Here is a 24,306-nt window from a genome sequence, read left to right on the forward strand (position 1 = left end):
CAAGATTCTATCTAGAAGGGAAGGTCCAGGGAGGCAAAGGGACTGGGCCAGGAAGGCCTGGGACAGAGTTTATCTTCATTGAACTGATGTTGTTCTAATTCTTCTTTTTCTTTATGTTTTTTGGGCCGAGGCGGTCAGGGTTTACTCCTGGCTTCCAGTTCAGGGGTCACTCTTGGTGGGGTTCCAGGGACCATATTGATTCAGGAGCGGTGACACCGTATCTGTTCGTCCACGGTTCCCAGGTTCTTCAATATGTAAGGAATGAAAATATTTGGGAGGTTAGAGTGATAGTACAGCAGGTAGTGTGTGACCAGGGTTTGATCCCTGGCATCACATATGGTCCTTTGAGCACCACCAGGAATAATTCCTGAGTGCACAGCCAGGAGTAAGCCCTGAGTACCTCCCAGTGTGGCCCCAAGAACAACAACATTAGCAAAAACAAAGAATGAAAATATTTAATAATAAAGATGCTCAGAATCAGAGTTGGACTAAGTTGAGTATGGCATGTGTGTGTGTGTGTGTGTGTGTGTGTTTATAGGAAAATTGGGTCTTGTATTACTTATCAAAGTGTCAGGGGAGTCCCATTAGTTTTTCAGAGATGTTATGTTAATTAAGGTTCATTTATATTGCTAAAATAAGATTACCTGGCTTCAAGCTCCGGCATCTCAGAGAGAGAGAGAGAGAGAGAGAGAGAGAGAGAGAGAGAGAGAGAGAGAGAGAGAGATTAATATATATATTTATATATTTTTCTTTTTGGGTCACACCCAGTGTTGCACAGGAGCTACTCCTGGCTCATGCACTCAGGAATTACTCCTGGCGGTGCTTGGGCGCCCATATGGGATGCTGGGAATCAAACGCAGGATGGCCGCGTGCAAGGCAAAGGCCCTACCCGCTGGAGTGATAACTCCAGCTACGAGATTAAAAAAGTATTACCATTTTGTATTCCGACTTAGACTGGCAGAGATGGTCTGTTTAGACCTTTTAGGTTATATATATGTATACATACATTATTATAGGTTATATATATTATATATAGGTTATATGTATGTTGGTAATCATGAAAAAATTAAACGTAGCTAATGAGTGCAATTGAAAATTAATATGCCCGCTCAAGCAAATCGATGAACAACCACACTACAATACTACAGTGCAATCATTCCTTTGGAGATTTTAGAAAATCCTGTTTATTTGACTATACAAAAAAAAATTAATTTGTTACTTTTTAGAATATTTGTATAAGTGAAATAACATGTATTAAAAGCTTCAGGGAAAATATCTCCTCATTGATTTGTTCTTCAATACTTGCCAGACCTAAATGTGATTCTTTTCTTTTACCATCTATATTCCTTAGGGCATGACTGACAAAATACAGCTCATGAGGTAACTCTTATTCACTTTGTTTTTCTTTTTTTTTTGGCCACACCCGGCGATGCACAGGAATTAACTCCTTGTTCTGCACTCAGGAATAACTCCTGGCGGTACTCCGGGGACCATGTGGGATACTGGGAATCGAACCCGGGTCGCCTGCCTGCAAGGCAAACACCCTACCCGCTGTGCTCTCGCTCCAGCCCCAACTCTCATTCACTTTTAGGTTATATTTTACCTCCGGGTATTGCCCTTTTGTCTCAGAGTTTCCTGGGAATTGAAAATCTGGGGCAGAATTTACAATTTTGGTAAACTAAATTTTCCCAGTCTCAGAAAGAGCCTAGGAATTTGCAAGAATGCGTAAAATGTAAGACGAAGCCAGCTAACAACACGGAGTCGCAAGGGGAAACTGAGGCTTCCTCTTTCAATTTCGGATGCCGTGGGTTGAACCTGAGTCGGCCTTGTGCAAGGCGCGCACCCTCCCCGCTGTCCCGGCGCTCCGCAGCTAGTCTCTTTCTTGCTGCCAAAAAACCCATCCCCGGCTCACATTACCCCCACGAGGGGAGCCGTGTTGCCAGCGGGCTTCACCCCTTCTACCCCCACTCCCAGATCGGCGGGTGCAAAAGGGCCCTGTTAGTCCGCCGGCACGGAGGGCTGGGCACGTGTGTCTCAGGGCGCTTCGGTGACGCGGCTGAATGTTCCCCGGGGGCGGTTTCGCTTGTGGGAGGACAGTGAGGGTGGGAATGGGCTGTCCCCACCCGCTCCCCGGAGCTGCCAATTTGCAGCCTTTCTGCAGAACCTCGCAGAGTTCCGGGCGCTGTGGGGGTGCGCAAGGGACAGCGCCAGCCGGGGCGTGCTGGGGCGTGCTGGGGCGTGCAGTGGAAGCAGCTTCCCTGGCAGGGGACCTCGTGCACCCCAATCCTTTCTGACTCCTCGGGCTCCCAGGGTGGGGAGCACAGCCCCGGAGCCTTCCCTCCCCGCGCGCGCGCGAGAGCGAACCCCCTTGGGCAGCAATTGTCTCCTTAGAGCTCAGCGGTTGGTCCTGGCGGCGCCCCCCACGGGACGGACCATTTGGGCGCGGAGAGGGGGGACCGGGGAGGGGCCGCGCCGTGGTTTCTCTGGACACTGTCCCTGCGGCGACACCCCAGGTCCTGAGAGGAAGAGAGAGGGGAGAGCTGAGTGTGGGAGTCAGCCGGACCAGAGCTGCAGCCCTCCACTGTCACTGTCGCGTGCGGGCTCCTGCGCCCCGCGCACCCTCTGACGTTGGTTCACTCCGCGGAGCCGCGGAGATCCGCCTCCGCCCCTGTGCCAGCGTCCCCGAAGCTCCTGGTCCTCCTGTGTGGGCTCAGGCTTTGCGTGGCCGACAATGCTGCGATCCAGGACCATGGCCGTCGCGGTGCGGATCGTTTATTGGTGAGCGCGACAGTCCCAGGTTCCCTCCTCGTACCCCGGGCCGCGCGCGAGTTAGCCCCGGGCGCCCTCGGTCTGGATAGGGATGCGGGGGTGGGGGTAGGGGTAGGGTTGAGGAGGGATCGAAGAAGGGTTATTGATCTCCTCGCCCCAGTTTGTGACTTCTCAGATGTCAAAAGTGAACCCTGCACTCAGGGATGTCCGTGCGCCCCCCCACCCAGCTTCTGTCCGCAGAGTGGAACCTGGGGGTCAGTTTAGGAACGGGAGGGCCGGCTTGGTTACCTTGAGGCTTTCTCCCCCACCCCCAGTTTGAACAGCTGTCATGGGATGCGGAGGTGGCGGGAGAAGGTTCTAGAAGGTTGGCGCCAGCGGTTGTTCAACAGACTGAGCGCGTGCGTTGCTTGCAGGAAGCCCGGCCAGTGGTCCACTTCTGGCACGGTCTAGTCCCTGGAGCATCACTGGCGTGGCCTAAAAACCACACACACACACACACACACACACACACACACACACACACACACACACTTTAGTAGCCCCCAAACCAAACACACAGACACATACAGACACCCACACAGACACCCACAAACACCCTATTTTAATGCGATAATACAGCCAGGAGGGCCCTTCCCTTGCACGTGGACCATCACACCGGGGGTTCGATTCCCGGCATCCCATAAGGTCCCCTGAGTCCCTCAAAGACCAATTCAGAGCTTTGTGGAGTGTGCACCCCCCACTCCTCCTCCCCATCCAAAACAAAAGAACAAAAGGAAAGTGCATGCGGGCTTGGGGAACATTTAGTGCTGAATGCTTGGTTTTTCCTAGCTCCCAGACTCTACTCCCGTGGTGCAGAGGGTTCTCGTGGGGGCGTGGGTGTGTGGTCCCACCTGTGCTAATGCTCATGGGCAGCTCCATTTCATAGGCAAGGAAACTGAGGCTGGCTGTAGGATGCTGGAGCGTCTGGGGATGGGGTTGCGGAAATCTGGGGTGGGTGGGGGGATGCTTCTGCGTTTTGGACCCCATAGCCAGGCATCCACTGACTCCGCAGCACCATCTGGGTGCCGCCACGTGGCCTGACCCGGAATAGCCCTGTTGGATTCCCAGCTGGGAAGCCAGGGGTGGTGGTTTGCCCTGGGCCCCAGGGCACTGTTGGTGTGGAAAATAGGGGTGCTGTCCACTGTACTAATCAGATTCCTTCCTTTCCCTCCCCTCTCCTCCTTCATACTTGGGGATTCCCCTGTTCATCTCGCTGGGTCCTTTCCTGTTCTCCGTGTTTCTTTTTGGGGCGTCCACCTCTTGCACCATCCCACCTCCTTGGTCCTCTCCGTGGTCCCACTGGCTGACCCCTCATCAGTGGAGCTTGAGGCTACAAGTCCAAGGTAAGAGGAGAGGCTGGGTCAGGGGCCATGGCGTGGACCCCGCTGACACGGGTGTTGACCCCTCCATCTCTTTCTTTTACAGTATCTTCAGCTCAAGAAGAAGTTGGAAGATGAATTCCCCGGCTGCGTGGATGTGGTGCGCCCTGGGCTAGGGCGGGGCTCCCCGAAGGGTGGGGATGGGGGCAGGGGGATGGGAGTGGTTTGGGGGCAGCCATGCCTTTCAGCCATGTTCTCCCGCCCAGGAAAGGGACAAACAGCCCCTCCAACACCTCTTCCTCTCTTTAGTGCGGCGAGGGGACACCCCAGGTCACCGGGTTCTTTGAAGTGATGGTAGCTGGGAAACTGGTTCATTCTAAGAAGGTTTGTTCATCTGCCGGTCCATGTATCCGTCTGTTTGTCCGTCCGTTTGTCTGGGCCCCCGGGAGCTGGTGGTGGTGGTGGTGGGGGGGGGGGGGCACGGCTGGTGTTGGTGCTTGGTCCCACCCAGCGCCCCCCTCCCTGTTGTCTGCAGAGAGGTGATGGCTATGTGGACTCGGAGAGCAAGTACGTGAGGCTGGTGACCGCCATCAAAACCGCCTTGGCTCAGGCCTGAAGGTTCCGAGGGCCAGGTGAGGGGGGCCCAGCCCCTAAGCTGAACTGACACCCGATCCCCAGAAACCCCTGCTAGTTCCTCACAGCCCTGCTCCCCCATCTGAAGACTCCTGTTCTTTTCAGGGTCCTGCAGGCTGCAACAGGGTTTGCAGACAGAAGGGGCTCCAAGGGGCTGGAGTGATAGTACAGTGGAGAGGGCACTTGCCTTGCACGCCGCTGACCTGGGTTCAATTCCCAGCACTCCATTTGGTCCCCTGAGCACTGCCAGGAATGATCCCTGAGCACAGAGCCAAGAGGAACCCCTGAGTATGGCCAGCTATGACTTCCCCCAAACAAAAAACAAACAAAAACATGAAGTGGTGTTCACCAATAAAGTGGCTCTGCGTCCACGGGGTGGGGGTGGCTTTTCTTAATATCCACCCTGAGCGACCTAGAATCAGTGTTATTACAGGGCCTGCTCTTTGGTCAGTTCCATACAGAGCCCTTCCAGAACCTTCCAGAATGAAAGCCATTCCCTAAGTATTCTCTGAGAAACCCAACACCTGCTGAGGCTGATTTTCAACTTTTCTACCTTGGATGAGCCCTAAAGCCTCTCTCTGCTAGAGCAGGACCCTTTTCCTAGACCAGGCCAGAATCCTGTGCGGTTCCTGACATTTCCTGCTTACACCTTCTCCCAGTCTTGGTCCTGATCATTCTGCCTGCCTGGCTGACGGGCCTTTTGGAATCTCCTGGGGACCACTTAGTGGAGTTGTCAGAATACACAAAATTTGTTTTGCTTTTGGGTTACACCCGGCAAAGCTCAGGGGTGACTCCTGGCTTTGTACTCAGGAATTACTCCTGGTGGGGCTCGGGGGACCCGATGGGGTGCTGGGTACAGAACCTGGATCAGCTGCATGCAAAGCAAGAGCCCTCTCTGCACCCTTCTCTAAACAGTGTGACTCATGTTCTAGAATGAAGCCCCCTAGCCATGCACCATCCATCCTCCTTGCAAAATGGGCCCTGGAGTAATTGATTGATTTATAATTCACTTATTTTGGGGGCCACACCTGGTGGTGTTTAGGGCTTACTCTTGGCTCTGCACTCAAGAATCAGTCCTGGCAGTGCTCAGGGGACCTTATGGGGTTCTGGGGATCGAACCTCAGGTTAGCCACTGGGCAAGCGCCCTGTCCGCTGTACTGTCCCTGTCCCTGTCCTCTGGCCCTGAGTTTTTTTTCCTTTTTTTTGGGGTCACACCCGGCGATGCACAGGGGTTACTCTTGGCTCTGCACTCAGGAATTACTCTTGGCGGTGCTCAGGGGACCATATGGGATGCTGGGAGTCGAACCCAGGTTGGCTACGTGCAAGGCAAATGCCCTACCCGCTGTGCTATTGCTCCAGCCCCCCTGACTTAGTTTTAATTTCAAAATGTTTTTTTTTTTGCGGGGTCAGGGATTGAACCCAGGCCTCACACATGAAAGGTGAGTGCTCAGTGACTGAGCTGCATCCCTGTCCCCCCTAAGCACTTTCTTTCTTTGGCTGCACCCATTGGTGAATTCCATGGTTGCGGAGGGAAGGGTGCAGGCAGGTCCAGAATATCTGTGTCCCTCCCACAGAGAATGTGGGCAGTGGCATTCTCCCAGCAAGGACTATCATACCCCATTCCAGAATCTTCCCTGAGGACCCCACTGATCCTCAGAGTCCAGAGCCTACAGGCTTTGGACCATTGGTCTGTGGCACTGTTTGAGGGGCTGACCTGAGTCACCAAGATTCCCCCTGGGGTACTTTCCTGGGATGACCCGTGACCCAGATAACTGGGGTGCTCTGAGCAGGTGGAGTCCCAGGAGGTGGACAGTGGGGGCCTGTTCTGTATGATGAGAGCTGATGTATTAGGGTCTGGCCAGGAGGGCCACCTTCGATGGGACTGGAGTTGTAGTACAGCGGGGAGGGTGCTGGCCATGTGCATGGCCAACCTGGTTCCGATCTCCGATGTCCCATACAGTACCCCGAGTGCCACCAGGAGTGATCCCTGAGTGCAGAGCCAGGAGTGAGCCCTGAGCAATGCTGAGCATGGCCCCCAAACCAGAGAGGTCCCCCTTCCCCAGGCCATTCTGAGCGGGTGTGAACAGGCAGGGGGTGTCAGTTCCTTCCCCGCTGTTGTGGGGGTAGTATGTCCTGTGGGCCCCGCTCTGGAAGATGGGTGCTGGTCTCCCTCACTCACTGACCCCCATCCCCTCTGTCCAGCCCCTTTCAGCAGACGCTCCATGAAAGGAAGGACTGAAATGTTCACTGGACGCCTGGTCTTTCCCCGATGTCCTCGCGGCTGCTGAGTGGGGAGCCGAGATCGGAGCCCCGGCCTTTGCCTTTGTGTGTGTGTGTGTGTGTGTGTGTGTGTTTCCCCTGAGGATCCAGCCTGTGCACTGGCCCTGTCTCTGTCTCCTTCCCTCCTGCCTACCTTCCCCAGCTCTTCCCTGTCCTGTTACGTTTGGGGTGGCCCCGCTCTAGGCCTCCTCCCCGAGGGGAAGCCGAGGGAGGGCTCCGGGTGACTGCGACAGATTTTGGCTGACCTTTCCAAACGGTTCAAATTCAATAAACGTGAGATGGGGTCAACACCACGTGCCTGTGTCTGCCTGCGTCCTCTGTGTTCACTGTGGTCCTCGAGCCTGCGCCCTCCCACCTCAGACACCGGGGGGTGCTAACCAGGTACCCAGGTAGCAGGTACTCCAGCCAGCAGCCTTGCTGACAAATTATGACAGTCTCCAGGGCCCGGAAGAGAGTCCAGCAGATAGGGGGCATGTGCTGGTGGCGAAGACCATGGTTGGATTGGTCCTTGAGCCCCTGCCGGGGGCCACTCCCAAGCACAAGGCCAGAGTTAGCCCATAGGGACCGGGATAATAGTTCAGAGGGCGTGGCATTGCCTTGCACACAGTGACCCGGGTTCAATCTCCGACATCCCACATTCTTCGAGCACTATCAGGAGTCAGGCCCTGAGTGCAGAGCCAGGAGTGAGCCCTGAGCCCTGGTTTGATCCAAACACACTGAATGTGGCCCTCAAACCTGACCTTCCCAACCCCTCGCCCAAACAAACAGAAAATGCTCTTCTGACAGCTCCAGGGCAGGGATATGGGGAGAGTCTAGTCTTGAATCGATCAACTCCAGGGTTTAAACATTTTTTTGCTGGAGAAATGCAGTCGGGTAAACTACCGGAATCACCTCAGATTCACACGTGGCTGATTGTGAGTTAATTTTTGACCATTGAATCTTCAGAAGCCTGTTTGTTGGTGCCCAGGTTTTTTTACCACATCTCCCCTGCCATCAATTGAAAGCCAGGATAGGGCTGATGGGGCTGGACCATAGCACAGCTGGGAGGGGCTTGCCTTGTATGTGGCTAGCCTGACTTTGATCCCCGGCATCCCTGAGAACTGCCAGGAGTGATCCCTGAATACAGAATCAGGAGTCAGCCCTGAGCACCACCAGGTGAGGCCAAGAAACACACACACACACACACACACACACACACACGATGGAGCTATAGGATGATAGAGTGGGTAGGGCTCTTTCTTGCATGTAGCAGACCCGGTTTCATCCCTAGCACCACAGAGGGTTCCCCAAGCCCCCTGTTAGCACAAAGGGCTCCGTGCATATGTGGGCCACCACCTTCTTCCCCTGACCCATGGGTCTTGCTCTGCTCTTGCCACTCGCTCTGCAGCCAGCTCGGGGTTGGTGGTTACCCCGGCACAGCTGCTGGAGTTCCACTGCAAGTCATTCAAGGTGCAGCCCATTTATGCTCCTTTGTCCTTTGCCTTCTGCACGCAGGTGAGGCAAGTGTGTGTGTGTGTGGTGTGTGTGTGTGTGTGTGTGTGTGTTTTCCCACATGACAATGTTGTGGGGGAGCATTTTCATAGCTTTCATGCTCTGCACTGCTGTTAAATAAGCCAGTCACAGCCAATCATTTAAAACACAGAAGACTTGGGACCCGGAGCCATAGTAGAGCATGTAGGATGCTTGCTTTGTATGCAACTGGCCCTGATTCAATCCCAGACATCCCACATGGTCTCCTGTGCCCTGCCAGGAGTGATCCCTGAGTGCAGAGCCCAGAATTGGTCCTGAGCACTATTAGGTATGGCCTACAAGCAAACAAAACACTAAGTTTTTTCTTTTCTTTCTGTCTAAGTAATACATCCGGGGGGTTCGCCTACAGTGAGTTATGCTTCTCTGGAAATAAAACCAAACTTGAATCTGAGTGGATATTTTTTTGGGAACCACATCTAGTAGTGTTTGGGCTACCCCTGGTCCTGGCACTGCTCTGATGGACCCCTGAGCCACATCCCTGACTTCAAATCTTAGTAGATTAACAGCACCTCGAACCTCCGGGGCAAGAACTGAGGCACCCAATTGAATTGGGGTGAGGAGACTTGGAAGGGTCTTGTGGTCCTGGGAAGAGGACGGAGGTACATTGCTGATGGGGCATAAAAGTTATGTGCACGAGAAATCATTATGAATCACACTATGACCACAGAATCTTAAACGAATTAAAAACAAAGCGAAGCAAAACCTCGAGAGCAGCTGTGTCTGGGCAGAGTTGCTCAACAGACTTTTCTATTATTAAAACACATGGCAAGTCATGTCCATGGAGGGAACCATGAACTTGTGATAGGTGAGATAGAGGAGGAGTTGCATTATTTATTTCATGTGCTTGTGACACTCAGATGCTAGTGACCTTCTTAACAGACTGAGGTCTGGACGCCTGTCATTATGTCACAGCGAGCAACCTCAAAAGATCTGTGATTGGGGTCAGAGTGATAGCACAGTGGGGAGGGCATTTGCCTTGCATGTGGCTGATCTGGGCTCAATCCCAGGCATCCCAAGTAGTACCCCGAGCACCACCAGGAGTATCCCCTGAGCATTGTCAGGAGTGACCCCCAAAACAAAACAGGTCTGTGATTTTCCTTGCACGCGGTTTACCCTGGTTTGATCCTTGGTACCAATATGGTCCTCTGAGAACTACCAGGAGTGACCCCTGAGCAGAACCAGGAGTAAGCCCTGAACATCACCATGTGTGGCTTAAAACACAACACAGAACAAAAATAATTTTTTTATGTTGTAATACTGCTTAGACTGTGGAATTTCCCTCCCTCCTCAAGAAAAAAAAAAAGAAAAGATGTTTTATTTGTAACAGAAAAAGAGACATTTTAACAGCTAAAGGTTGCAAGGAGGTCTACTGATGTACAGAGCTACACAGATCTTTCACACAATCCCAAGGGTCAAGGCCCTTGTGTCGCGACACCATATCCCACCATCAAGGAATTCAAATTGAAAGATAATACAGGACAGGGAAATCTTTTATGTTGGGAGAATTATACAAAATTCAAGTTCTTTGACTGGAAGCAAAGATTGCGTAACAGATCTGCCCTGAGTCACCTGCTGCTTCTGAGCACTCAGAGCTTTGTCATGAGACCAGGTGGTTTCCAAAACTTGAATTTCTTACTGGGGGGGCCGTGACCACGGAGCCATATACAAGCATCTCCTAAATTCCTCCTCTGAGGGCTGACAAGGGAAGTTCCTGCCTGTTAATACGGTAAGTGTAGGCCCCGCCCACTCAGACATGCACACCCACTGACGCAGACAGCACTTCTGTGAAAGACCGCCCACAAGGAGAAACCCTCCATGAGATCCCGCCCACAGAGAAGGCCCCGCCCACCGACGCAGACACCTTTCTGTTAGACACGCTCACATAAAAGGCCCCGCCCACCGGCCAGGCAACCCTCATCCTAGAACCGGCCCATAAACAAAGCCCCGCCCACGGGCACAGACTAGCTCTCGTGAGACCCGCCCTATTGTTAGCTCCGCCCACATTCTGGCTTTCCCGGGACTCCTAAGGCCTGCCCCCGCCCCCTCGCCCCTGTTGCCTGCGTTTTTGACCCAAGGGTGTCAGGCACCAGTCCACGTCTTCCTTTGGTGACTGAACAGTTCCTGTGCTGAACTACTGGCATTTGGAAGAGCTCTTAAAAAACCTGAGACCTTGTTCCCTGCCTGACAACTTGAGGGCAAAGGCATTCCGGGTCGGGGGAGCCTCGTTTCCCACTTTCTTTCCTTTCTTCCATTCCTCTTCGTCTCAGAGTTTTCATGTCTGTTGTTCTGTTGACACTCCTACCACCAGCGCCTCCTGTCACCAGTCACCTACCTCCGCCCCCGCCCATCCCCGGCTGCCCGCCCCCCCATCACTGCTGCTTCCCAGCGGGTGAGAGCTGGCCCGGCTGGGCTGAGGAAACTCTTGCTCAGCACAACCAGCAGGGGGCAGCAGAGGCCGCCGTCGCTCAAAGGCTCGTTCTTCAAGAAGCTTCAGTGTGTGCATTTGGATTTTGTTTAAAACGCAACAAAAAACTCTAACCAACCAAGCAACAGAAAAAAAAAAAAGTGGTCCGGAGCGATAGTGCAGCAAGGAGGGCGCTTGCCCTGCACGCGGTCAACCCGGGTTCGATCCCCGGAGTGATCCTTGTACATAGAGCCAGAAGTAAGTGCTGAGCTAACTCCAACCAAGCAACAACGACAACAAGAAAAACAAGAAAGTTAAAATAAGAAACTAGAAATGATCCGTAGTCGAGCTGATGCAACCAAGTGAATTGTTATCATGTAGAATAACTTCCAGATTGATCTTCACTTGGTCCCCACCTTCTCTGCCTCCTCTCTCTGCCACACTACAGGGATTTATTTATTTTATTTTAGCATGGGAGGCCGTGTCCTCTCCCATGGCGTGCTCCTAAGGGCAGACCCTCCCGGGCCGGGTTTGCTTCTGTCCCACCCTCTCCACCCGGCTCCCGCCCTAATCCTCTGTTAATGCTCGGGTCAGCTGGTCCCGGGTAATCCGCTTGGAGTCTTTGCTAAGTGGGACCCGGTCGTGTCAGGGCAGCCGCCAGGGAGCGCCAGAGATTCCCTCGCCGCCTCAGGAGGTCGACAGGCGGGATGGGAGAACCTGACTGAATTTTTGTTGTTATTGTTTTTAGGAGCTTAGGAATCGCCCCATCACTCATAGTGGCGCTGGGGTTCTGGGGACCTAGGAGTTAAAACCCAGGATTAGGGGATATGCTTTGTACCACATGGCCCCTTGGACCACATCCTCTGACCTCACATTTTTTTTTCTTTTGACTTTATGGGTCACACAGGAGATGCATACGGGTTACTCCTGGCTTTGCACTCAGGAATTACTCCTGGTGGTGCTCTATGGGATGCTCTATGGACCCTATGGGATTCTGGGAATCGAACCCAGATTGGCCGCATGCAAGGCAAATGCCCTATCTGCTGTACTATCCCTCCAACCCCTAACCTCACTTTTTAAATTTTGGGGGGCCACACTCAGCTGTGCCTAGGCCTTATTCCTGACTCTGCACTCAGTGATCAGTCCTGGCGGGGTTCACGGGAGCAAATGGGATGTTGAGCATCGAACCTGGATCAGCTGTATGCAAGTCAAATGACCTAGCTGCTGTACTCCAGCCCCTATGACCCTCCTTGTGAGCTACCATCCCCTCTGGGTGAGAATCACAGGAAAGGGATCTATGAGCACCGCTGGCGAGTTCCCTGATCCCAGCTGTATCCTGCTTTAAAGTTAAAAAATATTCCATTGTAAATTTTATTTTTGAAGATACATCTGATTCCTGGCAGGGCTTGGGGGATCATCAGTGCTGGGGACTGAACTGGGTGACTGTCTGCAAAGCAAGCACCCTACCTATTGGACTATCTCTTAATTAAGCTCTATTTTTTGTTTGTTTTTGATTTCTCGATCACACCCGGCTGGCAGTGCTCTGGGGATCATATGTGGTGCAGGTAATCAAACCTAGGTTGGCCATGGGGCTGGGGCATAGTACAGTGGGCAGGGCATTTGCTTTGTGTATGACCGACCTGGGTTTGATCCCCAGCATCCCATATGGTCTCCCATGCACTGCCAGGAGTAATTCCTGAGTGCAGGAGTAACCCTGAGTGGGTGTGGCCCAGAAACAACAAACAAAAGGAATAACAAAACCCTAGGTTAGTCTCATGCAAGGCCAGTGCCCTACCCTCTGGTAACTCTGGACTGTATTTTTAAGTTTAAAAATGATTTTCATGACTTGAAGTCATCAAATTTGCTTATAGGTGGATTTGTATCATGCTAAGTGAAATGAGTCAAAAAGAGGGACAGACATAGAATGACTCACTCATTGTGGGATATAAAATAATATAATATGAGGGGCCAGAGCAATAGTACAGTAGCTATGGCATATGCCTTGCATAAGGCTGACCTGGATTCAATCCCCGGCATCCCATATGGTCCCCCAACCACTGCCAGGAGTAATTCCTGAGTGCAGAGTCAGGAGTAACCCCTGAACATTGCTGGGTGTGACCCAAAAAGGAAAAAAAACCCACAATATGAGACTTAATACCCAAGGACAGTAGAGACAAGGGCCAGGAAGACTGCTCCACAGTTAGAAGTCTGTTTCATGAGCTGGGGGAGAAGGCAGCTGGGTAGAGAAGGGATCACTAAGTCAATGATGGTTGGAGGGGTCACCTGGGACGGGAGATGTGTGCTGAAACTAAACTAAGGACATAACATGATGACCTCTCAGTATCTATAATGCAAACCATAATGACCAAAAGGAGAGAGAGAGCAAGAAGGAAATTATCTGCCAGAGGCAGGGGGTGGGGGTGACAGAAGGGATACTGGGGCATTGGTGGTGGAACGTGTACAATTGTGGAGGGATGGGTGTTTGGTCATTGTATGACTGAAACTCAGTTATGAAAGCTTTGTAACTGTAACTCACAGTGAGTCAATAAAAATAATTTCTTTTTTTTTTTAGGTAAAAGGCTATATTGTTATTTTTCATGGTTTTGTTTTGTTTGGGGCCACACCCAGCAATGCTCAGGGATTACTCCTGGCTGTGCACTCAGGGATCCAACCTGGGTCGACCACATGCAAGGCAAATGTCCAGAGTCAGATGTAACCCCTGACATGTTGGAGCGATAGTACTGTGGGGAGGTTGTTTGACTTGCATGTGACTGACCTAGGTTCGATTCCTGGCACTCCCATATGGTCCCCTGAGCACTGCCAGGAATGATCTCTGAGCGCAGAGCCAGGTGCAAGCCCTTAGCACAGCCGGGTGTGGCCCCCCAAACCAAACCAAAGCAAAAAAAGAGTTTATCCTCATTAGCTTTTGTTTGTTGTTGTTTTTGTTTTCTTTTTCTTTTTTTGTTGCCATACCCCATGGGGCTCAGGGATGGCCTTGGGGGACCTTGGCAGGCCAGGTCAGATGTATACAAAGCAGGTGTTTTGTTTATTTTATTTTTGTTTTTTGTTTTGCTTCTTTTGGGTCACACCGACGCTGAACAGGGGTTACTCCTGGCTCATACATTCAGGAATTACTCGTGGCGGTGCTCAGGGGACCATATGGCATGCTGGAAATTGAACCCGGGTTGGCGTGTGCAAGGCAAATGCCCTACCCGCTGTGCTATTGCTCCAGCTCCCTGTTTGTTTGTTTGTGGACCACAGGAGGCAGTGCTCTTGGGCTTCCTCCTGGCTCTGCCCTGGGGCTGGAGAGATAGTACAGTGGGTCAGGCACTTGGGTTCTATCCCTGCACCACATAGGCGCCCCAGCACTGCCAGGAGTGATTCCTGAGCACCACTGTGTGTGGCAAAAAACCAAGACCCAAAGAATTCAGGTCTGGGGGCTAGAGCAATAGCACAGCAGGTAGGGCATTTGCCTTGCACGAGGCCAACCCGGGTTTGAATCCCAGCATCCCATATGATCCCCTGAGCACCGCCAGTAGTAATTCCTGAGTGAAGAGCCAGGAGTAACCCCTGTGCATCGCCGGGTGTGACCCAAAAAGCAAAAAAAAAAAAAAAAAAAGAATTCAGGTCTGATATTGAGGTCTTTAATCCATTTTGATCTGACTTTCATGCTTTTTGTGTTAGATAGAGGTCTGAGTTCTTTTATTTGGTTCCATGTCCAGTTTTCTTAGCACCACTTGTTAAAGAGGTTTTCGTTGTTCCACTTTATATTTCTTGCTCCCTTATCAAACATTAAATTATCATATATTTGAGGGTGTGTGTCAGGATATTCAACTCCATTCCATTGGTCTGCAGGTTTGTTTTTATTCCAATATCATTCTATTTTGATTACTATCGCTTTTAGTACAGTTTGAAGTTGGGTATATACATGATAAACTTTCAGTATCTGTATTGCCAACCACAGTGTCAAAAGGGGAAAGAGAAAGAGACAGAGAGAGAGAGAGAGAGAGAGAGAGAGAGAGAGAGAGAGAGAGACAGACAGACAGACAGACAGACAGACAGACAGACACAGACAGAGACACAGAGACACAGAGAGACAAAGGAGAGAGAGAAAAGTGCCTGCCACAAAGGTAGTCTGGTGTGGGAGGGGTAGTTGGTGGAGGGATGGTTGTTGGAACACTGTAGGACTGAAGCCCACCATGAACAGCTTTGTAAGGGTCTATCTTACGGTGATTCAATAAAAAAAAAAATTGAAAAGAAACACTTAAAAAAAAAAAAAAAGACCCACTGCTCCCAGGTCAGAGAGACTCTGCCCCAGGAGCTTGACGAAATCTTGGCTTTGTCCTTGTCATTGCTTGTCCTGACAGCTGAGTTACTTATGGGCCATTTCCAGGGACCGCTAGACCTGCCAGCTTGCAACAGATGGTGCCGAGGGCTGTTCCCTGGTGGTGACCTTAAGGCGATTTGCAGCCAGTTAAGCTGGGCCACACCCCTTGGCCCTGTTTTCCTTTAGGGGAATATAGGTATGACCATGGTGTGGGTTCATTTTACTCTAAATTTTCATGGGTGTATTTTAAATAAGTTGATGCATGCTAGACTGTTATGCTTTATCTTTTTGGCTTTTTTTGGGGCCAGATCTGACAACGATCAGGTGTACTCCTGACTCTGCACTCAGGAATTACTCCTGGTGGTGCTTGGGGGACTATATGGGATGCCAGGGATCACAACTGGGTTGGCTGCAGTAAGGCAAGAGCCCTATCTACTGTGCTATTGCTATTGCTTTGGTCCCTACTTACGCCTTGTTGGATGCACAGCGGGGCAGAAGCGACTCCATCATGTCTGGTTCCTGCTTCACATCTTGTTTTACCTAAACCTTTTTGTTTTTCTTAAAACCCCACTTCTCCCCACCGTCCATCTGTGAGGGACGGTCATTAGGGCTGAAAACTCGGCCTTGGCAAATAGTTTCATAATCGCTATTCACTGTCCGTAGAAGCCACCCAGACACAAGCAGGGTGAACAGCCACCAGAATGTTCTGAAAGCATGTCCAGATCACCTATCTGTAACTGTTTGTTTGTACTACTTGAAATTATGTTTTCTTCTGAATCATGAAACTTGCATTTTAACTTATGTTTTTGTTAAAATTCGTATGTGTGGATTAGGATGTAAGCAGATGTAAACATTAACTATAAAACTCCCATATGGTCCCCTGAGCACCACCAGGAGTAATTCCTGAGTGCAAAGCCAGGAGTAACCCCTGTGCATTGCCAGTTCTGACCCAAAAAACAAAACAAAACAAAAAAACAAAACACAACAAACCAAAACCCCCAAAACTTGCAGCTTTTCCCTTATTTGGGGTCTTGCTTGGGCCTGCGTGCCTAGAAGCTTGACCCCAGCTAGCTGGCTTAATAAACTCTGCTTGTGTATTACATTACTGGCTGAACTCTGTGTGGGCTCGAGAAGGGGGAAATTATCGACACCAGACCCTAACAGCCTCTGTTTAATTAATTAATTAATTAATTAATTTTGCTTTTTGGGTCACACCTGGCTCTGCACTCAGGAACTACCCCTGGCCATGCTCAGGGGACCATATGGGATGCTGGGAATCAAACCTGGTTCGACTGCGTGCAAGGCAAACGCCCTACCCGCTGTGCTATTGCTCCAGCCCCTCCTCTGTTTAATTTAAATTTAAATTTAAACTTTATTTTGTTTTAAGTTTTGGTTTTGGGGCCAAACCTGGTGATGCTCAGGGGTTACTCCTGGCTCTATGCTCAAGAATCACTCTTGGCGGGTGTTCAGGAGATCATATGGGATGCCAGGGATCGAACCCACATCGGCCATGTGCAAGGCAAGAGCCTTACCCACTGTATTATCTCTCTAGCTCACGCCTTTGTTTTAGTTATTTTTAGTTTTTGGCTTTTGGGTCACACTTTAGTGCTTAAGCTGCTTGCGTGTGGCTTCCTGTGATGTCTTACAGACCATCTATCTATGTACATGCGGTTGGATATGCAATAGGCAATTTTATTTTGTTTGTTTTGGGGCTACACTCAGCAGTGCTCAGGGATCACTCCTGAAGGACTCTGAGTGAGAACCATATGCATTTGTGGGGGTATAACCTGGCTTGGCCACGTGCAAGGCAAGCGCTCTCCCTGCTGTCCTATCTGCCAAAAGACTCTGACATCTCTTTTTCTGGATCTCTGAAGAAGTGCTCAGAAGGCCCTAGGTTGGGACTGAATTGATAATACAGTGGGTGAGGTGCCTGCCTTGCATGTGGCAGACCCAGGTTCAATCCCCAGTATCCCATGTGGTCCCCTGAGCACTGCCAGGAGTGATTCTTGTTTTAGTATTTTTTTTTTTTGCTTTTGGGGTCACACCCAGCAATGCACAGGGGTTACTCCTGGCTGTACACTCAGAATTACTCCTGGCAGTGCTTAGGGGACCATATGGCATGCTGGAAATGAACCCGGGTTGGCCACGTGCAAGGCATAATGCCCTACCCACTGTGCTATTGCTCCAGCCCAGGAGTGATTCTTGAGTGCAGAGTCAGGAGTAACCCTTGAGCATTTTTGGGCGTGGCCCCAGAACAAAAACAAACAAACAAAAAAGAAGGTCCTAGGGTCCCTTGCAGGACCATGAAACTTTGGAAATGGACTTGAAATGGGCCGCGTCTGAGGCAAGTGCCTCCCACCCTGTTCCCTCCAGTGTAAGCCAAGCTCTAGACACTTTGACTTCTCATTCGGCATCAGCATGAGGGAAGTGGCTGTGGTGAGCATTTCTCAAACTAGCTGCCATGAGCATTTCTCCACCAGTCTTCCGGCAGGTCTAGGTTTTTTTTTTTTTTTTTTTTTTTTGCTTTTTGGGTCACACCTGGCGATGCACAGGGGTTACTCCTGGCTCTGCACTCAGGAATTACCCCTGGCCATGCTCAGGGGACCATATGGGATGCTGGGATTTGAACCCGGGTCGGCCGCGTGCAAGGCAAACGCCCTACCGCCCTACCCACTGTGCTATCTCTCCAGCCCCCAGGTCTAGGTTTTTTAACTTCTCTTGGATTGGTACCTCAGAGTGGAATTACACAGTCAGCGTGTTATGGTATAATTAATGGCAAACTGGGGAAAAGGCTGAGCACTCCTCCAAAGCAATTGTTCCAGGCCTTCCTCTGCAGCAGGGAAAGAGCTTCTCCAAGCCCTGTCTCACCCACTTTTGTGGTGTGGACCTTCTTTACCATAAGGTTTTGGTGCTCATCAGGCTGGAGCAATAGGACAGTGGGTATGGCTCTTGCCTTGCACGCAGTGGACACAGATTCTATCTCTGGCACCCCATATGGTCCCCTGAGCCCACCACTGGATGTGGCCCAGTAGCACTGTAGCACTGTCATCCCGTTGTTCATCGATTTGCTCGAGCAGGCACCAGTAACGTCTCCATTGTGACACTTGTTACTGTTTTTGGCATATCATCGAATATGCCACGGGTAGCTTGCCAGGCTCTGCCGTGCGGGCGGGATACTCTCAGGAGCTTGCCAGTCTCTCCGAAAGGGATGGAGGAATTGAACCCGGGTTGGCTGCATGCAAGGTAAACACCCTACCCGCTGTGCTATCCCTCCAGCCATGTGGCCCAGTAACCAAAAAAATTATTTTTTGTGTTTTTGTCTTTAAGTAATTGTTAATTAATTTTTCTTTTTCTTTTGGATCACACTCAGCAATGCTCAGGAGTTACTTCGGGCTCTGCATTCAGGAATTACTCCCGGTGGTGCTCAGGGGACACTATGGGATGCTCGGGATTGAACTGGGTAGTTTGCATGAAAGGAAAACGCCATCCCTGCTGTGCTATTGCTCTGGCCCCTGCTAATTAATATTCTGGGCATGAGGGATCACACCCTGAGCCTTGTGCATGCCGTACATACGGTTTTCCTCTGAACCACGAGTGCAGCCTAGCGTTTTCAGGCTTTACTATAATATTAAATATTTTTTCTGTGTTGGCTGTTCTGTGTGTCTTTTTAATTTTTTTAATTTTTGGGTCATACCAACGGTGTTCAGGAGCTCCAGAATCAGGAATCACTCCTGGTGGGACTCAAGGGACCATATAGTATGTCAGGGATCGAAACTGGGTGGGTGGGCCATATGCAAAGCAAACACTGTCCCTACTGTTTTTTTTTTTTTTTTTTGCTTTTTTTGGGGGGTCACACCCAGCGGTGTACAGGGATTACTCCTGGCTCATGCACTCAGGAATTACCCCTGGCAGTGCTCAGGAGACCATATAGGATGCTGGGAATTGAACTCTGGTCGGCGGCGTGCAAGGCAAACGCCCTACCCGCTGTGTTATTGCTCCAACCCCTCCCTACTGTTTTTATGTATCTTTTGTGAACTATGTCTTCTGGTCAATTTTTTCCTTTTTTTGTGGATAGGTCACAACTGGGCTTATACCCGGCTCTGCATTCAGGGATCACTCTTTTTAAATTTAATTTAATTTTTAATTATTTTTATTTTTATTGAATCATTGTGAAATACACCTACAAAGCTTTCATGTTTCTGTTTCAGTCATACAATGATCAAACACCTATCCCCCCCACCAGTGTACATTTTTCACCACCAATGTCGCCAGTATTCACGCCCCCATTCCACCTCTCCCCCACTTCTATGGCAGACAATTTCTCTCATACGCTCTACTTTTGGGCATTTTGGTTTGCACTATAGACACTGAGAGGCTACCACGTTTGGTACTTTATTTACTTACAGGGATTACTCTTGATGATGCTGGGGATCATTTGGGGGGATCATTTCGTTGTGGGAATCAAACTCAGGGCAGTTGCATGCAAGGCAGGTACCTTACCCACTGTGCTATCTGTCCAGCTCCAATGCTAATTTACTAGAGGCATCACATGTATAGAGGAAATTAGGTCTGCAAAAGATACATATTTATTTACTTACTTATGGCTTTTTGTGTCACACTTGGCGATGCTCCTCAGGGTTACTCCTCAGGGGTTTGGCAGTGCTTGAGATGAGATGATTGAATCCAAGATTGGCTGCGTGCAAGGCAAATACCCTCCTCACTGAACTATAACTCTGCCCCCCACAATAGATATATTTTGCCAGTAGTCTTGACAATTGTTTGAATAGATGTTGATTGCATTTTGTGTTAACTTGAAGTCTTTCTTTCTTTCTTTCTTTCTTTCTTTCTTTCTTTCTTTCTTTCTTTCTTTCTTTCTTTCTTTCTTTCTTTCTTTCTTTCTTTCTTTCTTTCTTTCTTTCTTTCTTTCTTTCTTTCTTTCTTTCTTTCTTTCTTTCTTTCTTTCTTTCTTTCTTTCTTTGATGGGGGGTGGTCACATACAGCAGTGCCCAGGGCTGACTCCTAGCTCTACACTCAGATCACTCCTGCAGGGTTTGGGGGGTACCTTATAGGGAGCTGGGGATCAAGGCAAGCTTCTCATCCACTTTACTATCACTTTGGCCCAATGTGATGCTTTTTTTGGGTTGTTGCTGTTTTGGGACCACACCTGGAGCTGCTCAGGGCTTATTCTGGCTCTGTGCTTAGGGATCACTTCTGGTGGCCTCAGAGGGGCATATGGGGTGCTGGGGATGGAACCCGGGTCCACCTCGTGCAAGGCAAATGCTCTTCCTGCTATTATAGTTCTGCACCCCGCAACTTGATGTGTTTTGTAGACAAGAACTTAAAAACTTTTGCTCTGGAGCCGGAGTAATAGTACCATGGGGAGGGCATTTGCCTTGCACGTGGTTGACCCGGGTTTGATCTCTGGCAACCCATATAGTTCCTGGATAACTGCCAGGAGTGATTCCTGAGTGCAGAGCCAGGAATAAACCCTGATGGCTGGGTGTGCCCCCAAAATAAAACAATTTTTTTTTTATATCTAATCTATCTATTTTCTTTTCTCTTTATTTATTTGTTTGTTTTGGGGGGCCATGAGTAAAGAGAGTCTGAGCACTGGAACCCCAACAGTGCCAGGGAGGAGAGGGGGAGAGAGAACGCATGTGGGGGAGGGGGGCTCAGTTGCGCAGGGCCACTGGGGAAACAGAGGCAGCAAACAAGTCCCATGGGACAGCACTGAGAGAGACCATGGTGGTGGTGCTCGGGGCAGAATGGGGGTCCTGGGAGAGGGTCCAGGAAAGCCTCTGTTCCTCTTGCATGCATTCAATCTCTGGGGAAGCAGCAACTCAGGAGAGACCCTCAGAATGGAGGGGGGGTGGGGTTGGTAGGCACAAGCGGGGAGTGGGGCTGTGATGGGGGAGGGGAGGAGATTAGGCAGACGGCGCCCCTCCCCCTCCCTGTCAATGTCACCTCTGGGGTCCCCTCTGGATTACCCTGCTAGATCCAGGCCACCGCCGCTGACATCACTCCCTGCCAGGGCTTAAAACCTGTCCCTGCCACGGTATCTCCAGCCTCAGTCTGCAGCTGTCCTCTGGGTCCAGCCTCAGCCTCTAGGACAACCTGGGCCTCTGGTGAAGGTGAGTGGGCTGGGGATAGGAGACGATGATGGTGGGGGACCCAGCACAGGGTGGAGTTCAGCTTCTTGGCTGTGTTTGCAGCATCTGGGAATGGGTGCTGATCAGAGGAGGGACACAAATTGTTCTGTCCTGAGGTTTGGTGAATCCTGGTGGGCTGCCTGGAGAGGGAGGGCACGTGAAAGGCTGTAGGGAGAGGATGGAAGGGGCTCTCTTCCATGCAGTGGGTTGGGTCAGGGACTGGCTAGGGCATGAGCGCACCGGGAAGATTCAGGGGCAGAAGTGACAGGAAACATCTCTCCCAGCCTGCAGAGCTAAATTTTTTTTTCACTCCTAACACCCCATTCTGTCTTTTTAGTTTTTGGGTCACATCCGCCAGTGCTCAGGGCTACTCCTGGCTGGGTGCTTGGGGGACGGTGTGGGGCCATGTATGGAATCTGGGGATTACAACACACAAAGCCGGTGCTTGTATTTTCTTTAAAATTCTTATCTCTGGGCCGGAGTGATAGCACAGCGGGTAGGGTGTTTGCCTTGCACGCGGCCGACCCGGGTTCGATCTCCGGCATCCCATATGGTCCCCCAAGCACCGCTGGGAGTAATTCCTGAGTACAAAGCCAGGAGTAACCCCTGAGCATCGCTGGGTGTGACCCAAAAAAAGCAAAAAAAAAAAATTCTTATCACTGATGGGGCCAGAGCTGTGGTACAGCGGGGAGGGCATTTGCTTTGCATGTGACTGACTGGAATTCGATCCCTGGCACCTCATATGGTTCCCCGAGCACTGCCAGAATCGGGTCAGAAGTCAGCCGTGAGCACCGCTGAATGTGGCCCCAGGACCAAAAGCAACAACACGAAACTACCAAAAACTGTTCACTGACTTGAGAGACAGCACAGGGTTCAGGCGTTATCTTGATGGCAAGTCCTGGTTCGATCACCAGCACTGCACAGGCCAGGAGACAGCCCTGGGCACTGCGGGTGTGATCCCAAGACAACACTTCCTGGAAATCCGTCTTCTGTTGTGTTTTTACCTCTTTGCTCACCCAATCTTGATTTCTTCCCCTGCCTGGCAAGTGCCCAGGATGAGGAAATGTTTGCTCCACGGACAGAGACAGGGCCCAGGGTGGGTGGCTACTGGTGTTCAGAATCTCAGGGATTGTGTCGGAGCAATAGCACGTGGGGAGGGCATTTGCCTTGCACGACCCAGGTTTGATTCCCAGCATCCCATATGGTCTCCTGAGCCCAGCCAGAAGTTATTCCTGAGTGCAGAGCCAGGGGTAACCCCTGAGTATCACAGGGCGTGACTCCAAAACCTAAAAAAGAACCTCCCAAACCCAGAAAAACCCAACCCCTCAGGGGCAGGGGTGCCCCTGGACTGGAATCTCAGTGGGTGGCTGATCCCTCAGGTTCCCCAGGGGGCTCTCCTCATAGAGACACCTGCACCTCCCTCTGTACCCCAATGGGGTTGGGGTACAGCTGGGGTGGCTGGGAGGAGGGTAGGAGGCAGGAGAAATGTAGCCCTCCAGGCTGAGACCCAGGACTCTCAGTGTCTGGCTGCCCTGATCGGATTTGTGTTTGCTTTATTTAAAATTTATTTTAAGTTTGCTTTTCTGGGCCACGTTTGGCGGTGCTCCAGGCTCATTTCTGGTTCTGTGTTCTGGGATTCCTCTTAGTGGGGATCAGGGAAGGATACTAGGGTATGCTGTCGGGGGGTCAGTGGTGTGCAAGATGAGAGCCTTCACTTATGTGCTCTCTCTCTGGCCAGTCCCTGAGGTCTTGCTCCAGACTCTGGGCTGTTGTGTTCCAACCCAGAGTTGGTGGGGCCGAGGGGAGGGAACAGCTAAACAACTGCAAGTTCTGTGGGCTGTGGACCACCTAGCTTGCAGTGGTCTTCCTGCCCCCAGTGGTCAAAGCAATTATCTCCATGAGGGTTTGAGCCTTGGGTGCCCCCTGTCTGAGCCCCAGGATGTGAACACCAGGAGGCCAGAGTTGGATCTCTGGTGTGGCAAGTTTCTGCAGCTTCAGCACTGGGGGTGGCCCCCAGAGCTATGCAGGAAATGGCCCCTGAGGTCTGCCTGGTGTGACCCCAAGACTTTTCTTTTTTTGGCTTTTTGGGTCACATCCTGAGTAATGCTTAGGGGGTCACTCCTGGCTCTGCATTCAGGAATCACTCCTGGTGGTGCTTGGGGTACCCTATGGGATGCCAGGTTGGCTGCGTGCAAAGCAAACGCCCTCCCCACTGTACTGTTACTCCAGCCCTGCCCCATGACTCTTAAAAATATTCCGAACAGCACTACTAATCCCTAAATGGCTAGGAGAAGCTTGGCTTCTAATCAATAGGCATGCAAGCCCAGGTCCCGAGTAACGGGCGGTAAGAGGGAGGATGAGGTAGAATCTCAAATAAATTAAAAACTTTTTTTTTTTTTTTTTTTTTTTTTTGCTTTTTGGGTCACACCTGGCGATGCACAAGGGTCACTCCTGGCTCTGCACTCAGGAATTACCCCTGGCGGTGCTCAGGGGACCATATGGGATGCTGGGAATCGAACCCGGGTCGGCCGCGTGCAAGGCAAACGCCCTACCCGCTGTGCTATCACTCCAGCCCCCAATTAAAAACTTTTGTTGTGTGTTTGGGATCCCTCTTGGTGATGCTCACTCGGGTGCTATTTCTTTTCATTTTCTTTCCTTTTTTTTTTCCTTTGGGGGGGCTACTCACCCAGCAATGCTCAGGAGTTACTCCTGGCTCTACACTCAGGGCTCACTGCTGGCAGTGCTCAGGGGACCATATAGGATATTGAAGATTGAACTCAGGTCAGCTGTGTGCAAGGCGAGTGCCCTCCCTGCTGTCATATCATTCTGGGTCTTTCCTTCCTTTTTGAAAAAATA

The 24,306-nt window shown here is 50.9% G+C and overlaps 1 protein-coding gene across 1 annotated transcript; it reads left to right on the forward strand.

Annotated features, from left to right (window-relative positions):
* The first annotated feature begins 2,558 nt into the window (after nt 1-2,558).
* SELENOW (selenoprotein W) lies at nt 2,559-7,333 on the forward strand. The gene is made up of 6 exons (XM_004607792.2): nt 2,559-2,778; nt 4,127-4,151; nt 4,234-4,287; nt 4,437-4,511; nt 4,663-4,759; nt 6,963-7,333. The coding sequence occupies exons 1-5, from the start codon at nt 2,732-2,734 to the stop codon at nt 4,741-4,743; spliced, it is 282 nt and encodes a 93-aa protein (XP_004607849.3). The 5' UTR covers nt 2,559-2,731; the 3' UTR covers nt 4,744-4,759; nt 6,963-7,333.
* The last annotated feature ends 16,973 nt before the right edge of the window (nt 7,334-24,306 follow it).

This window comes from Sorex araneus, chromosome 8, assembly GCF_027595985.1.
Source record: "Sorex araneus isolate mSorAra2 chromosome 8, mSorAra2.pri, whole genome shotgun sequence".
Classification (NCBI taxonomy): Eukaryota; Metazoa; Chordata; class Mammalia; order Eulipotyphla; family Soricidae; genus Sorex; species Sorex araneus.